The sequence below is a fragment of the Falco peregrinus genome, chromosome 4 (genome assembly GCF_023634155.1).
Source record: "Falco peregrinus isolate bFalPer1 chromosome 4, bFalPer1.pri, whole genome shotgun sequence".
Taxonomy (NCBI): Eukaryota; Metazoa; Chordata; class Aves; order Falconiformes; family Falconidae; genus Falco; species Falco peregrinus.
This window is the reverse complement of record NC_073724.1, coordinates 56482359-56497746: the sequence shown is the minus strand read 5'-3', so window position 1 is coordinate 56497746 and position 15388 is coordinate 56482359. Positions and strand designations below refer to the sequence as shown.

Sequence of the window (15388 nt, the reverse complement as noted above, 5' to 3'; positions counted from 1 at the left end):
ATCAGTACTATTATAGACTGAGGCAAAAAAATGCATTGAATGCTTCTGCTTTTTCTTCATCCCTATTAGTCAGATGACCATCTTCAACAAGTTTTGGTCCAATGTTTTCTTTAGACCTCCACGTGCTATTAATATCTTTGAAAAGCCCTTCTTGTTATCTGAAACAACACTGGCCAGTTTCAACTCTAATTGAGCTCTGGATTTTCATGTCTTCTTCCTGCATAAAGGAACGACAACTCCGTACTCTTCCTGGAAATCCTGACTTTGCTTCCAGAGATCATACAGTTTCTTTTTCCTGCTGAGCTCCACGAGGAGTTCCCTGTTCAGCCAAGTTGGTCTGCCCTGCTTGCTTGATGTGCAATACAGTCTGACCAGCACTTCTAGACACCTAAACACTCAAAAGCAGATTCCCAGGGTACTCTGCCAAATAGCTCCCTCAACAGCTTAAAGTTTGCTCTCCTGAAGTCCAGGGTTACAACCCTGCTGTCCTTTTTTCTCATTACACTGAAAATTTTAAACTCAGGCATTTCACGATCACGATGGCCAAGTCAGCCACCTATCATCACATCCATCACAAATCCTTCTCTATTCACAAATACCAAGTCTAGGAGGGCACCTTTCCTAGCTGGCTCACTGCGTACCTGTGACAAGAAGCTATGTCCTACAAAATTCAGGAATTTCCAAGATCTGCTCTTCACAGCAGTATGATATTCCTAATCAATGTCTGGGAAGTTGAAATCTCCCATAAGGACATGGGCTACCGATCCAGAAATGTATCCTAATTGCCTACAGAATAACTCATCAGTGCTTACAGCCTTGCTGGGCGATCACTACTAGACACCCTCAACAATATCTCCTTTCTTTTCCATGCCCCTAATCCTTACCCAGAGGGTCTCCACCACATCATCACTAACTGTAAGTGCTGTGCAATCAAACCTGTCCCTTATGCATAGGGCCACACCTCCACCTTGTCTGCCCTGCCTGTTCTTTTGGAACAGCCTGTAGCCCTCCATCCCAGCATTCCAGTCACGGGACTCATTCCACCAAGCCTCAGTAATACCAATGATTACTTAGCTCTGCGAGCTGACCAATGCTTCCAGTTGTTCCTGTTTGTAAGGCATTTGCTACCCATTCCTTAGCTCCTAATATCCTCTCAGAGCTTGCAGAGGTGCAGCTATCCCAGCCAGGAGTGCCCACTGCAGGCACCCTGGGCTGAGCCAGCCTGACTCTGCAGAGAGACAAGCTCAAGCCTGGAGAGCACCATAGCGGTCTAAGCATCATCTATTTGCTGTTTGCACTGACAGTGGTGGCTTCTGCATCTTCTACATTAGTGGTAGCACAAGTACTTTCTATGTGCTGTTACACTTGTACTAACATAGAGTCCTAGGGATTAATAAATCATGTAATTGTTACTCAGTGTTGCTACATGACAATGTTGCTTTCTTCACTTGAATAATCCCAAATAAATCTCCATAGTCCTGTAGGTCCTTTATCCACCTGACATTCAGTTTCATGCCTACAGTCTGTTACTGTAATATTGCTGCATCTGATGCCATCCTGAACCCTACAAACTGTTAATTTTTGCCACTTCACACAGCCTAGTACCATATGCATCTAAATTCTAAATCAGTGCCTGCTTCCTGATTGTGCTCCAGTTTTTCTTTCGCTGCTTTCCCCTGCAGGCTTGGACACCACGGTGTACTTGTGAGCATGACCATGCTTTTCATCATCAGGTTTTACTCCACAGGACCTGCTGGCCTTCCACTGCATTGAATTCAGCTCCTCTGTTTGCATTTTGGTGTTTAGTTTCACACAAGTATTCTGCTTTGCAGCTTCATCTGCCTCTGTGGTCTTTGATGAATTCTCTCGGTGGCTGCCTGATTGCTACTATGCATCTGACTGTTCACCAGCTTTGCATTGAAACTGCAGTCTCTGACACAGTTGGTGAAGATTTTCTAAACCTCCTCTTTCAAGGCCCCATTCTCTCTTATGTATCAATAATTATCTCATACTATAAGATACAATATTGCTAGGTTATTTTGCAAGATAATATTTGCAACAGGATTCTGAATAGACTGAATTTTGTGAAAGAATAATCTCTTTCTTTATATTTTGATTATCTTTGCTGGAAGTTTACCTTTGCACTTTTCATTCCCACAATATTATGTGGTATCCCAGCTACTGGTAACACTAATAATCCCCCTGGAAAACACAGCAGACCTTTCTCCATGACAGCTGGTAGCAGGGCTTAGTTTGTTTTCCTTCTTTATTTAGCCCTGGAGCCAGGTTGTACTTTTGCTATTGTGATCTAAGGAACAAGGTACTAAACATGTCCTTTTCTCTTTATCTGCTCAGGGGAATGGGAATCCGAGACGATGCTATGATTTTTTTTGTTCTCTTCTTTGATACCTTTTGGGAGGTCTATGTGCCACATCCTTCATTTCTGATAGCACGTCCCTGCGTGATCCACCTTCCCGTGGCACCAAGCACACAAATACAGCCATGCACAGGCATTACACAGGGAGGACTCAAACACTGCAGCATTTGTGTCTTAACCCTTCTTCCACCCCTGCTACTCGCCATTGCTAAGGTTTTTAAAAGGCACGAGGGCACCTATTGACAAAAACACGGACCTTGCAGAGTTTTCTCAGGGAGGCACTGAGAAGTACTGTCTGATTGCCATGGATTTCATTGCAATCTAAGCAATAAAAGTCACTTCTGAAAATGTCATTTGGTGCCCCTCTCTATCCTTATGAGTGTCTAATGCCTTTAAACATTTGGCTGTTGAGTCTCCAGAGATGACCTACAGGGTATTCACACTGTAGCACACCTCCTGATTAGGAGGCTGTTCAATGGTGGTACACAGTTTTCTGAACTAGACACTGCCAACTCTCATCCCGTTTACTTAGGCCACTAAACAGCCAAATCTGACGACTTCTTGCTCCCACTTCATTCTGGCATCCTCCGAGTACCACTTACCACTGCTGATATGTGCAGCTCCACAGCAACAACTCTTCTCTTCCAGGGGGCAATACAGCCACGGCTGCCAGCCAGCAGGGAAAAACTGCTGCACAAAGGCATGCCGAAGACCACCTCTGGGTACTTCTGCACTAATTCCTGCTTCTTTGCACCCACTGTGCAGAGCAACGTCACCTGTACTGTGGAAGGCTAGATCTTGAGTAAAACTACCAGATATACACATGGGCACAATGATGCTTCATGACAGATATCTCACTCCCAGCTCATGCTGTGCCATCTGTTTTTATCACCAGTTACTCTAGTGTGGTAGGTGACTATGTACCCATGGGCTGGATAGTAACACAAAAGGACTCTTGCCTTTTCTCTGTAAACACAACAGCCTCCTTATGACCACTGAAACACAACTCCCCCTGCTTCCCCAAACACTTAGGCTAATGTCTTATAGAAATTCATAACTCATGCCTTGAAGGCTCCTTAAAAATTGTCTTTTTCTTCTGCCCCGTCTCCATGTTGGCTATTACAAGGAGACTTGTACGTGAGGGCGAAGAATGAAGAAAAGCTCTGCAGGAAGGTATCTTGGGGCTTGATCTGGTCCTAGCAACAGTGTGGTCCTCTGGAGCAAAACAGCAGTCGTGTCTGCTCTCAGTCCCCACACACATCTCCAACACCATTTTTAGATGCCTAAGTCACAGCACCAGGTACCGTGCTGGTGTCATATAAAATCAAGACAGCCAAAGCTAGCTGTCAAAAATGAACTTTGCAGATGACTGTCCAGCCTGAGGGTCAGCAGTTCCTGGTGAGAACAAACAGTCCAACTTGCTCAGAAGTCACTGCAACGTGTCTAAGCTCAGATGGATCTCATTCCTCCTCCAACAGATAAGTATTATTTGCAAGAGAACTACAGAAGCATAAAAACAAATTGCACTTTAATGTATATGTAATGATATATTTCTATTACAGTTTATAGCATATACTCCTGGGTAAATAATACACTGCTGAGATGTTGTTGCCTCTTGTGTCAGCTCTGACATATATTTAAAAGCAACCAGCCTGGCAAAACATTACTGACAAGCCCACAGAGACCAGGAAATTAAAGGTAATAACCACTCATGGGGGCTGAAACTTCATCTCAGATTCATTCCCTTTCTTCCCATCCACACCTGTGCTGGTCTTGGCTGGGATAAAGCTAATTTTCTTCATAGTAGCTAGTGTGGGGCTATGTTTTGGATTTGTGCTGGAAACAGTGTTGATAATACAGGGATGTTTCCATTATCGCTGAGCAGCGCTTACACAGCATCAAGGCCTCTTCTGCTCCTCACCAACCCCACCAGCGAGCAGGCTGGGGGGGGCACAGGGAGTTGGGAGGGGACACAGCCGGGACAGCTGGCCCCAACTGACCCAAGGGGTATCCCGTATCACATGGCCTCATGCTCAGCATATAAAGTTGGTGAAAGAAGAAGGAAGGGAAGGATGTCTGGACTCATGGCATTTTGCCTTCCCAAGTCACCGTTACGCGTGATGGAGCCCGGCTTTCCTGGGGATGGCTGAACACCTGCCTGCTGGTGGGAAGTGGTGAATGAATTCCTTGTCTTGCTTTGCTTTCATGTGTGGCTTTTGCTTTACCTATTAAACTGTCTTTATCTCAACCCACGAGTTTTCTCACTTTTACCTTTCCAATTCTCTCCCCCACCCCACTGGGGAGGAGTGAGCAAGTGGCTGTGTGGGGCTTAGTTGCCGGCTGGGGTTAAACCATGACAACACCTCTACGGAAGCAGAAGAATTAGGAGTCCAGACTTCCAGCATAAACTATCTTTTTCTTTCTCTTGTAGATTTACTTTAGATTTTCACCAGTACTTTAAGGCCATGTTTGCAGTTTAATTTGAAAAGACATGGTGCCTATAGGGATTAGTGAAGTGCCTTGCAAAAGCACAAAACTCAGCCTTGGAGGGGAACAGAAGTCATGAAGACAGTGATAAAACTAGGAACAGAGTACAATGATATTGCAGGTTGCAGCAGCCTTCACAGAAAAATAATTGCTGCTGCTATCAGACGAATGTTCTTATCATCTAGAAAATCACCAACCAGAAATCTCTATTTTGACTTCAAAGCAAATCCAGCACTGTCTCACCACAGGGCACTTATCACATTCATTAATTCACAGGAAAATTTCTTTTAATGTCTTGAATGCATATTTACAGCTTACTTAAAATTTCTCTTTAATATTACCTTAAAATAAGAGAAAAACATTCAGCCATTCAACTCACACAGGTTGAAATCCGTCCTCTGGAAATACCAAAAAAAAAAGGCTAATGGTCTTTAAGATTCCTGTGACTTGTTTCTCTAATTTGCTGACTCCATAAAACAATGACTGTGGCAATCAGTCCAGGCCTTAATGTTCCTAGAAATAATGTATTAGCACTTAATGCATGGTAGTGCCACCAAGTATTGATGAAAACTGTTACACGCAAGATCAAGTAGCCTCATCAAATGCTAATTACCAAAGTGGGAGCTGAAATGGACTTACCAATTCTACAGTAAGACTTTTTCTTCCATAATGGTATGTGTGTAAAAAAACAAACAAACGTGCATGATAACAGCTGCAGCTGCATAAATAGCTGTATAAATACCCAGTTCCTTCCTGCAAAAACTTTAGCTGAATTTATGTGATTTTAGCTTTACTCAAGGGTTCTTACAACCTGGAAGTATCTGCAGCTATGGATGGAGGTGAGGCAGAATATTATGCCAGCCTGTTGTAGCACCACATCGAGCCTGATTATTTTTTGACTCATAGTAGGCCAAAATCTCTAGACAATGTCTTCTGTGCATAGCTCATGGAGCTATGCAGGGAGCTGGAGAAGTCACGTAAATGTATTTTCTGAGCTTCCATTTCCATTATCTTGCAATCTAAGAATGACTGCAAGTTGGAAATAAAAAAAACAAATGTTTTTTGTCATCTTCTTCCAAACATTCATCTGACATTACCATCCATTAAGGACTGATTATTCTGGTTTGCAGCTTCTCGGTTCCCCCAAATGAGGACTAATTAAGCATCATGTGGATGAGCATCATGAGAACCGTACTTTATTCAGCCTTATTTCTCTCTCAGACTAACCCTTTCAGCACTAAGCACCAGTGTCTAGCTCTCCACCCTGTGGTTTTAAGTGGTTTTATAGTGAATAGTTTCTTGCAATTCTGGGGTCAAAGAACAGAAAAAATCAAATGCAGAGAGACTGGAAAGGTTAAAGTGAAAGCTTGACATCTAAAAGATGTTAATTTAACCCCACGTTCATAATTATCCTTTTGATAACTGCACAACAAACTCAGCAGGATCCTGTGCAATGCTTCCTGTAGGAAGTCCCCCTCCAGGGACATAGTAGTGGTAAACAAATAAACAAAAAGGGAAAATACACACTGTAGTAATTTCTGTTGAAATGTCATGCATGTACACATAGTGTGTGCTGGATGGACAGGATTTTGTGGTATAGTGTAAATACCAAGAGAATGCCTTGCTTGCTCTTGAGGCTTCCAAACCAGTAGTTGACTGGCAGGTAGTGTAAAGCCTCAGGATTAGCCCTGTGCAAAAATGATTTCAGTGGCAAAATGTTTTTGGGTTACTACCCTGAGGACCATCTAGAAAAAAATATTTTGCTTTTGTTTTACAGGCAATGGGATTTCACACACACAGTTGAATAACCCTTCTAAAGCACAACCTCCTCTTCCCAGATCCTGCGAAAAAAATAGGTTTTGTGATTCTTGAAAAATCTTTCAAAAGGTATTTGTGATGAGGTAAATTATGGGATAAAGAGAAGACACTGTCTTTAAACTGGTAGCTTCTAAAAGAGGATTTTGCTTTGACCTGGATTCTCAGTAGCTTATGTAATCAGTCAATAGACTGAGTGAGCTCATGTGTTTCATTCGCAACAGTTGTGACAAATAATGTAATATATCCCATATGCACAGAGTATATTCAAAGACCTACTGGTAGAAAAAGAATAAAATAATGCAGTTTACATGCCTGCCCGAAACTCTCTGCTTGAAAAAAACTTAACTCCTTCCCACCTACAAAACTCCCAAGAGCTCTTTGTAAAGTTTTGATTTAAAATAGAGATGCAATGAATAGGTAATGTCTGGAACCAGATCTAAATAATTTTGTGTAGAATCAGGAATGTACAAAGAGCATGAAGTAGTTTAGGTTAGACTTTAGTAAAGTCTCTTATGCTGTTTTCATGACATATTTTGATCTAAATGACAGAAACACAGGTCAGACTAATATTACTTCTCTTTTGCCATTTTGACCGGTGCAGCCTCCTAAGATAGCTGCCCTCGGTTTCAGCTGTCTCACTCTCATTAATGGATGTCCAATCAGTTGTCATTCACAGCCAGCGGCAGAGCAGGTTGGATAGAATTTGGACTCCAGGCCAAAGCTGAAAAATACCTGAATTTTTCTTCTTTTCACAGAGCCTGTTGTGCACTTGAAAATTCAAGGTTCATTTCTAGTCTCTGGATTTTATGTGCAATCTGTATGCTTCTCATGGTCAGCACATTTAGGTTATCAGCCAAGACTCAACCAGAGTTCTGCTATTACATTTTCTCAGCTAAAATTCAGCACTTCTAAATAACTGATAAGGAGCCACACTTCCAAATGATTTATATACCAAGACACTTCAAGGAACATTTTTCATTTCAAATACTGTCACTCTTTGGGACTGCGAGTGTGCAAGACATTGTTCTCAGTTTTTCCTGAACATGTGGCCTCTGGTTAGGAGCCTGTACTAACACTTGCTGATACAAATAGACTTTTTGTGCATGGTGATGAATTGCTCAAAGCACACATAGAAGTTCCTTCTGCAGGGAGGATCCTGTCTTCCTTACTCGGCTGTTATCCTGTTGTGCACAAAGCCACACTTCATTATTCATGAGAGGCATTTTCTGTCAAAAACCAGGGGATTTGGAGCAGCACTGGCCTATGACCTTTCCAAATAGCAGGGAAAGAATAATTCATAAGGGGTGCAAATGGAAGCAAGACAAGCCATCTGAGGCCTAGGCATGATTACTGTCCAGCGGGACCTTCCCTGCTCCCCAAGGAGTCTCAGTTACAAACTGGTCCTCTGCATCTGTAACCTAATTCAGCTTCAGCTTTATCACAGGCCTGCAGCACTACTTAAATCTTCAATAAAAATCCATTTTTACAGCATGATAGGACATTCTGCATGATGGACAGACACTATTACCTTTTAGATGGAGATCTTAACGTTTAATGAGTGATACTTAGCATGCAACAAAAAGCATACAAGTAAATTTGCCTGCAAGTGAAATTAAGATCCCAGCATTGCCTCTTTGAAAATAAATGCTTTGTACCCCAGCTGTTGTGGTTTTCCAGTTGCTATTTTATCCAGCTGAGGTGGCTTGAAGCTCATTCTTCTACCTTTGAGCATCCCTGGGTTTGCAGTCAATGAAGATGTTTTTTAGACCATCACTCCTTTAAAAATGTATCTTGGCTTTTGGAAAACAGCTGAGTTGGTTCTGCTTAAAGAATAATGAACATGTTATGGAAGGCCTGTAGTTTTCAATTATTAAATTAATGATGTGCAGAAGTGCTTCCAAAACATGTGATTTCATACTCTGGTCTGCATGTCAGTGCTCAATACACATAAATCTGTGCCCTTCTGGAGAAGCAGAAGGCTTATAATAGTCTAACAACTCATAAAAACAAAAACCATGTCAGCTCAGCATGAAAGTCTGGTTTCAATTCACAAAAATTGACAAAAGCCACAGGAATGTAGTACTACACGTGAAATAATTTCTAAGGGGTGGAATATATTCCACATATACTGAAACACCTGAAATTTGCACCTACATTTTAACTTCCTACAGTAAGAAGCCCCATTATCTTTGTTTCTTCTCATGTCAGCAGAGAGAAAGCAGGTACCTCAGATGTAGGCGCCTCTGGTCTACAAGGAAAATGGATTCTTGTTTTAAGAAGAATGTTTCACTGGGCACCAACAGGTTGCCTGAGGTAGGGGACTGGATGTCATTCAAGAACTACTGCAATTGAATTCTGTTTATTCAAAGGACAGGCTATAGGAAAACTGAGTCAAACTTTTTAAAAATGTAGCCTCCCCCCCTCCCCCAAGCTAAATACCTGATACGTACCACAGAAGCTCTTACCTTTCGGTATTATTTTGGGTTAGTCCCAAACAAAATTCCTTTATTTCCTTTTACGAAGAGATCTGTTCAATACATAAGTGTTTGGAATTTTCAAAGACATGATATAAAGATAGAAAAACCCCAAATTTAGATTCTAATGTTGAAAGGAAAGGCATACATTTGCTAGAAAGTCAGTGCTGAAACCATAAACTTGTTGTTCCCCTTACGCTTTGGCCAAATTTGCTGTTGCAAACTAGCAGGGGCCTGAGATGGTTACAGAGAGAACCACTCAAGGTCTGTGATGACGACTTGCAGGGCAGAGGTTCCACTTCAAGTGAGGAAAGACAATGTGAGACACCTTCCTGCAGCAGAGCACACCGCTAAGTTTGGCAGCTATATGCACAGCCTTCCTACCAACCTGCCCATGCTCTCAGCAATGTGCCCTGAGCGCTTCCAAAGCAGCAGTAGTCAGCTTGTAGATTCTCAAGATGTCAAACCCTGAACAAGACGTACAGGACATTTATCTTAAAAATGCCAAACACATTTTAGAACAAAACAATCCAAAGACAAGATTCGCACTGTCCCAAATGCCTTGATGTAAGAGCTGGAGGCCCATGTTTATGTTACTTTGGTTGGTGTTCAGCCACGTGAATAAAAGGAAAATGCTGAACTGACTTTCTGTCTAAGGCTAAAGCATCATTAATTGTTTCAGAGCCATGTTGGGTCTTAGCAGATGGCAGAGAAGGAACTGAATTTCTGATATTTTTAATTAAAATATAACCTCAGTTATTATGGGATTAATAGTTACATAGTTACATAGATAAAGCTGCACAATTTTAATGTGATTTGGTAAGAGGCAGATTCTCTACTCTGTAGACCTCAGAAGGCAGGTGAATTCACATTGGTAGCTCTTGTGATTTTACTGCTAGTCTTATGTGAGGCATTTTTCCGAAGGCTGCTCCTACAGGCAAGAGAATATAGTGAGAACTTCACCCCCACTTCCCTGCCCCCAACAGATCCACATTCCTAGCAAAGTTTACAAAAGAAAATGCTTAAATCACTCAAACTAGAAAACAAAGAGTAAGGCTCCCAAAAGCAGAGATATGTATTCATACATGTAAATGCCACATTTGGGGTAACCGGGTCTTTGGGCCTGCAATAACACTTTTTGACAGAGGGAAGCCTCTTTTCAGTAAGGCTGATCCAAACCACCAAGACTCCTTTTCCCCTTCCCTGGATTTTGGTCAAGACAGTTTTGGCCGGCAGTGATGCAGGCATGTGCTCAGATGCCTTGTCCGCAAACTAGCTCAATGCCCTGAGGCAGAAGAATCATTCCCCAAACCTGTTCCCACCATGGTGGTCACACTGGAGTGTCTTCATTATACCCCAGCCCTAGCTGTGCTTCTGACCATTACAGCAATTCTATGTCTTCCCATCTGCTGCAAAGGACCCAATCAACCTTCCTGTGGGTTGGATTTTGATAATCGTATCTTGTCACAGGGAACATGGGGCCCTTCTTGTCCCCAGCTACTTGTGCCCAAATGCCCCAGTGGTCTGCAAAGTAAGTGGGGTTTTGCACACCAGTTGTTTGGTTAAAACAGGGGAGAACAGTCAAGGCACTTTCTGCTTCAGGGTCTGATTTTTCCGGTTCACTAGCTTAGAATGAGTCTGCGCATGACTCTAGCAAAGGGTGTGCATGGTGTTTTCCTTGACTAGCACAAGAACAGAAAAGCCGCAGTCTGTCACATCTCTGTAAAGTCCAAATGTGTCACTCTGAGTGCCAAAAACCTGGGTGTCATTTACTTGACAAGCTTGGGACCCTCACTCACGTCTAGGGCTTGTGCTGCTTCACAGATGTCCCAGTACATCTTGGCACACGTGCTGCTTTGTGTGGGGGCCGTATCCTCACCTTCACCCTCCCTCTGAGAGCTGAGAGGAGAGGGAAGACCTTACAGCACAGAGACCCCACCTGGAAAAGGCGTGTGGAAGAAAAATAACCAAAAATGCAGTTTGACAGAGCTGCCTCTCTGGCTCCTACATGTGGGTGGGCAGTAGAGGGAGGTGAGCAGCTGAGGCAGTAACAGAGGGTGCTGCTCCACCAAAAACAGCATTTGGCACACCGTTTCACCTGGCCCTGTGGCACACACTGGCATGCACACAGGCACCCTGCCTTCCCCAGTGTCCTTGCAAACCTGTGCTGCAGGGGCCTGGGGGCTCACATCATGGGTGGCAGTATGGCACAGCCATCGAGAGTGACCCCATGGTCTGGTGCACCACACTGGCCCCATGGGGAGACCCACCAACACTGCAGATGTGAACGGGCATTTCTGCCCAAGGCAGTCCCTGCAGTTTGCTGCTTGTCCCCCTTCCCGTCTCCCAGCCATCTACACACATACCAGTGTGGGCCATGCCTGTAATGCGAATCGTTTCCTGCTCCGTGCCACTGCAGGGGTGGGAAGTGATCCATGTTTATCCCTGTATGGGGACACAGGTGCAAGGGGCAGGAAGGCACAGCAAGGGAGAGGAAAAGGGCAAGTGCGGCTTTTTTCAGCAGAGAAACGATGGGTGGGAAGTCCCTGCCATGCTTAGATTATCTCAGCACTAGCAAACAGCACAGACCACAAGGAGCTGGTCTGTGGAGGGAACCTGCGGATGCTGATCTGCACACCAAGTGTGTAGATGACTGAGCAGGAAGGCCAAGGCAGAAGAAGTTTGGAATGATTATTATTCTCTGTTCTTTTCTACAGCTTCAAACTGCAAATTACCACTTGGATTCACTTATCCACAGAAACAGGGGGCATTTGCAAGGGGTTTCAGTGCATCCCTGGTGAATTTACTTCCTGTTTCTACCAGGCCTGTAGGAGCAGCCTCTCAGAAGCTTGTTTTGGGACCTGTCAGGATATCCAGGATGCTGATCCTCTGCCCTCTCCTTTGAGAGGGGGAAGGATGGCGGGTTGCACCCTCAGCACGTGCGGTGGTTTAAAACTCCTTGGGTGTTTCTGAACAGCAGCTACTTGCTGGGTACAACACTTGCCAAAGTATAGCACATTTACTCGTCCTTCAGTGATTTGCAGGGAAATAATCACTCCAAAAATCTTTTTTATCCCAAATGTGTGAATTGCATACTGACATTGCTACCCTGCAGTGTAAGAGATACATTCAGGGTAACAGGATCACTCAAAATTACTACTTTCTGCAACGGAAAGTGATGCAACATAGATGGCATTACTTCAAACAAATTGTAGGATTGCTTTTTTTAAAAATGTGTATTATTGTGAATCAGATTTGGCTTTATCTTCTGCCTCCTCAGGCCTGCCCACTGGTTAATGCAAGGATGGGAATGACACATCCCAAGTACTGTCACATCTGCCTGACAGTACTGTGCAACCGCTTCGTGCAATGGTCAGCCATTTTGAAAGAGGCAAGGCAACAGCGTGCCACCCACTGAAGTTGCTCAAACCCCACCTCCACCCCCGCCTTACCTGGGCCGGGGCACTGGAGGAGAGGTGGGTCAGGTCCCCGATCCTGGCGGCCGCCCGTGGGTCGCTGGAGCTGATGAGGACAGGCGCGCTGATCTCCATGGAGTGCCGATTGCTGGCGGCCTGGGAGGACTTGTGTGTCATGCTGAGGGCTGTGAAGGAGTGGCGCTTCTTGGCATTCTTCTTGCCCTCCGCCTGCCGTTGGGCTGCCCCGGCCACCCCAGCACCGGCCAGCGTGGAGCAGGGTGCCAGACCCACTGCCGCTGCTGCTGCCACTGCTGCCGGCTCCGTTGGCAGCGGCACATCGCAGCCGGAGGCGGCAGCCAAGCACGTCTTGTCCATCTCGATGAGCTGCTTGGCGGATTCATTTAGCTGTGTGCAGAGGAAAAGGGAAAGATTAAAAAAAGATTAGAGAAGGGGGGATGTTAACAGACCATCACAGCTCACTGACGGCACCTTCTGGACCTGCCTGGGCCTTCCTCCCTGAAGCACCATGATCCTTTCCTGGTGGCCTACTCCAGCGCCAGCTGCAGCCTCAGCAAGGGGATCATGCTGAGTACTGAAATGTGGCGGCTGTCCCCTGGGACAGAGTGGGGTCTGGGGTGCTATGCATGCCTGCACGCCTGAGGCCCTTGCTGCAGGGCAGATCTGCCCTGGCAAAGGGGGTGCTTGGGGCAGGTCCCCAAACCAGCCTGATTTAATCATCTGTCCACTCTCTCTCAGTCATCCAGGCAGATCCCTGGGAGGCATGCTGGCACATTTTGTTTCCCAAAACCTGCCCCAAGCCAAGTGTTACTGTCCACCTCCAGGGTGATCCCAAATTTATTTAATTTTCTGAAGTTGGGTGACTTATTTCCATCCACTTCTTAGTGACAGGAAAATCAAAAAAGAGGTTGAATAAGCATCCAGGAGAGTTAGGCTAGAACCAGGCACCACAAATTGCTGCACATTTTAAAAAAACAACGTTCCCCAAAATAGCTTGTCCTAGGCTGCAGAGGCAGGCTGGGGGAAGGAGGCAGGAGCCTCTTCATCAGCGTTTTGCTGTTTCCAGGTCCATCATGGGCCTATGCTTGATGTTTGCTACACAGGCGTTTGATCCAGGGTACGGCTTCCAAATCCTTCCACTTTCATCTCCCTGCCTCCCATCTGACACAGGTTATCCAAATGCAGATGCAAACCAAAGGCATTTGTTCCAGCTGTATCACCTCAACTGGGGAAGAGCATGATGGCCACTGGAAGACTTGCTTGGTATCCAGCTTGAAAAATTGGTCTCATCAGTCCTCCCAAAGGGTTTAAAGCTTGGCCTACAGCCCACGGAGACAGCAGAGCACCAGGACACTCAAGCCAGTTTTCAACCCACCATTTCTCATTCAGTCCACACTCACAGATAACTTTGTGTCTATCAATGGCAAAGGCATGCTGGGCGGGACAACCCTGTCGCTGAAGTCTCTTACCTCTTAGCCATCCTAACTCATACACGAAAGCTATGTCTTGCATAGCTGAAGAGTTTTTAGGCTCATAGGGGTGCTACAGTCACTGATGATACATGAAGTGCGCTCTGAAGTCAGCAGTGCTTTCTGCACAGCCCTCCCTGCCAATAGATCTTCCCTTGAGGGGTGCTAACAGCTGAGGGAAAATACCACATTTTGCCAACAGACCTTTATATTAAACTAGGATGCGCTGCAATATGTTTGCATTTAATGAATAAAAACAACATATGAAAAAGGGAGCCATGGCTAATGCACACGTGCTTTTGAATACACTGCTATTCTGAGACCCACATAAACCAGGGGTGCATATAACACTATTCTGGATCAAAACCAGGCTATTTTTGTTTCTGTAATCTCTGTATGAATTACAGCAGCATCCAAGAAAATCAGCAGAGGACAAGGTCTTCTCAGGCTTTAAATAAAAAAATAATAATAGTTGCTGCTCCAAGCCAAGCCACTTCAGAAAACTAATACAAGTGAAAATAAAAGGGAAAGAGAGAGGGATGGGAAAGATAACAACAGAACCGTGCATTTAAACAAATGTGTAATTGGCTAGTTTTTATGTCTCCCAACCACTGTCACCATGCTGCAAATACAAATAAGAAATATCTATTGCTAGCCTTATGCCAGCCCTCCTAAGTGTGAAAGCATTTCTGACTCCATGAGGACCCATTCTAAGTAACAGGCAATAAACACACTAACACATCGAAAGTCACCATCAACTTGTCGGATCCTTCATTCTGTGACAGCTTCCACCAAGTCAACCAAGAGGCTCCAATTAATGATGCTCCACTATGGTCAGAGCTGCTGGGAGTCCTGCAACCATTCAATTAGCAGGCCATTTTCCCAGCTGCACTCTCCAACTCGAGACCATGCTTACAGCCAGCACAGTGCACCTGCCAATTTTTGCCAATAACAGCTGATCCCATTTCAGATTCTTCAAGAATGTCCATTATTTCCCACTTCATCATGCTCTAAATTGGTACAACTTAATATTTGCCAGCAGGCTCCAAGCTGCAAGGAAACCAGATGGCTCCCCTCCCTTAAGTAGGTGTTACAGCTCCGCTTACCCAATCGATGGAGATAGTCTAGCTCAATTGTTTGAAATATTAAGGAGAAAAGGAGAAAGATCAAATATGTATGATTCTTTTCTACAGCAGAGGGTGAGGAAATACTTTGCTAATCAACAGCAAACATGAAAAGAATATATTTTAAATCTTTGACACAGGAAAATATAGTGTCAAAAAAAAAAAAAAGAATTTAGAACTTCCTGATTATACAGCAATGCTCCAT

General features: G+C 44.4%; 1 protein-coding gene across 1 annotated transcript in view; it reads right to left on the bottom strand.

Annotated features, from left to right (window-relative positions):
- Positions 1-15388, bottom strand: part of SH3RF3 (SH3 domain containing ring finger 3) — a 259308-nt gene that overhangs the window by 54729 nt on the left and 189191 nt on the right. Inside the window, exon 4 of the mRNA XM_055802734.1 lies at positions 12609-12977. Within this exon, the coding sequence (XP_055658709.1) occupies positions 12609-12977 (369 nt within the window). The remainder of the gene's footprint in view (positions 1-12608; positions 12978-15388) is intronic.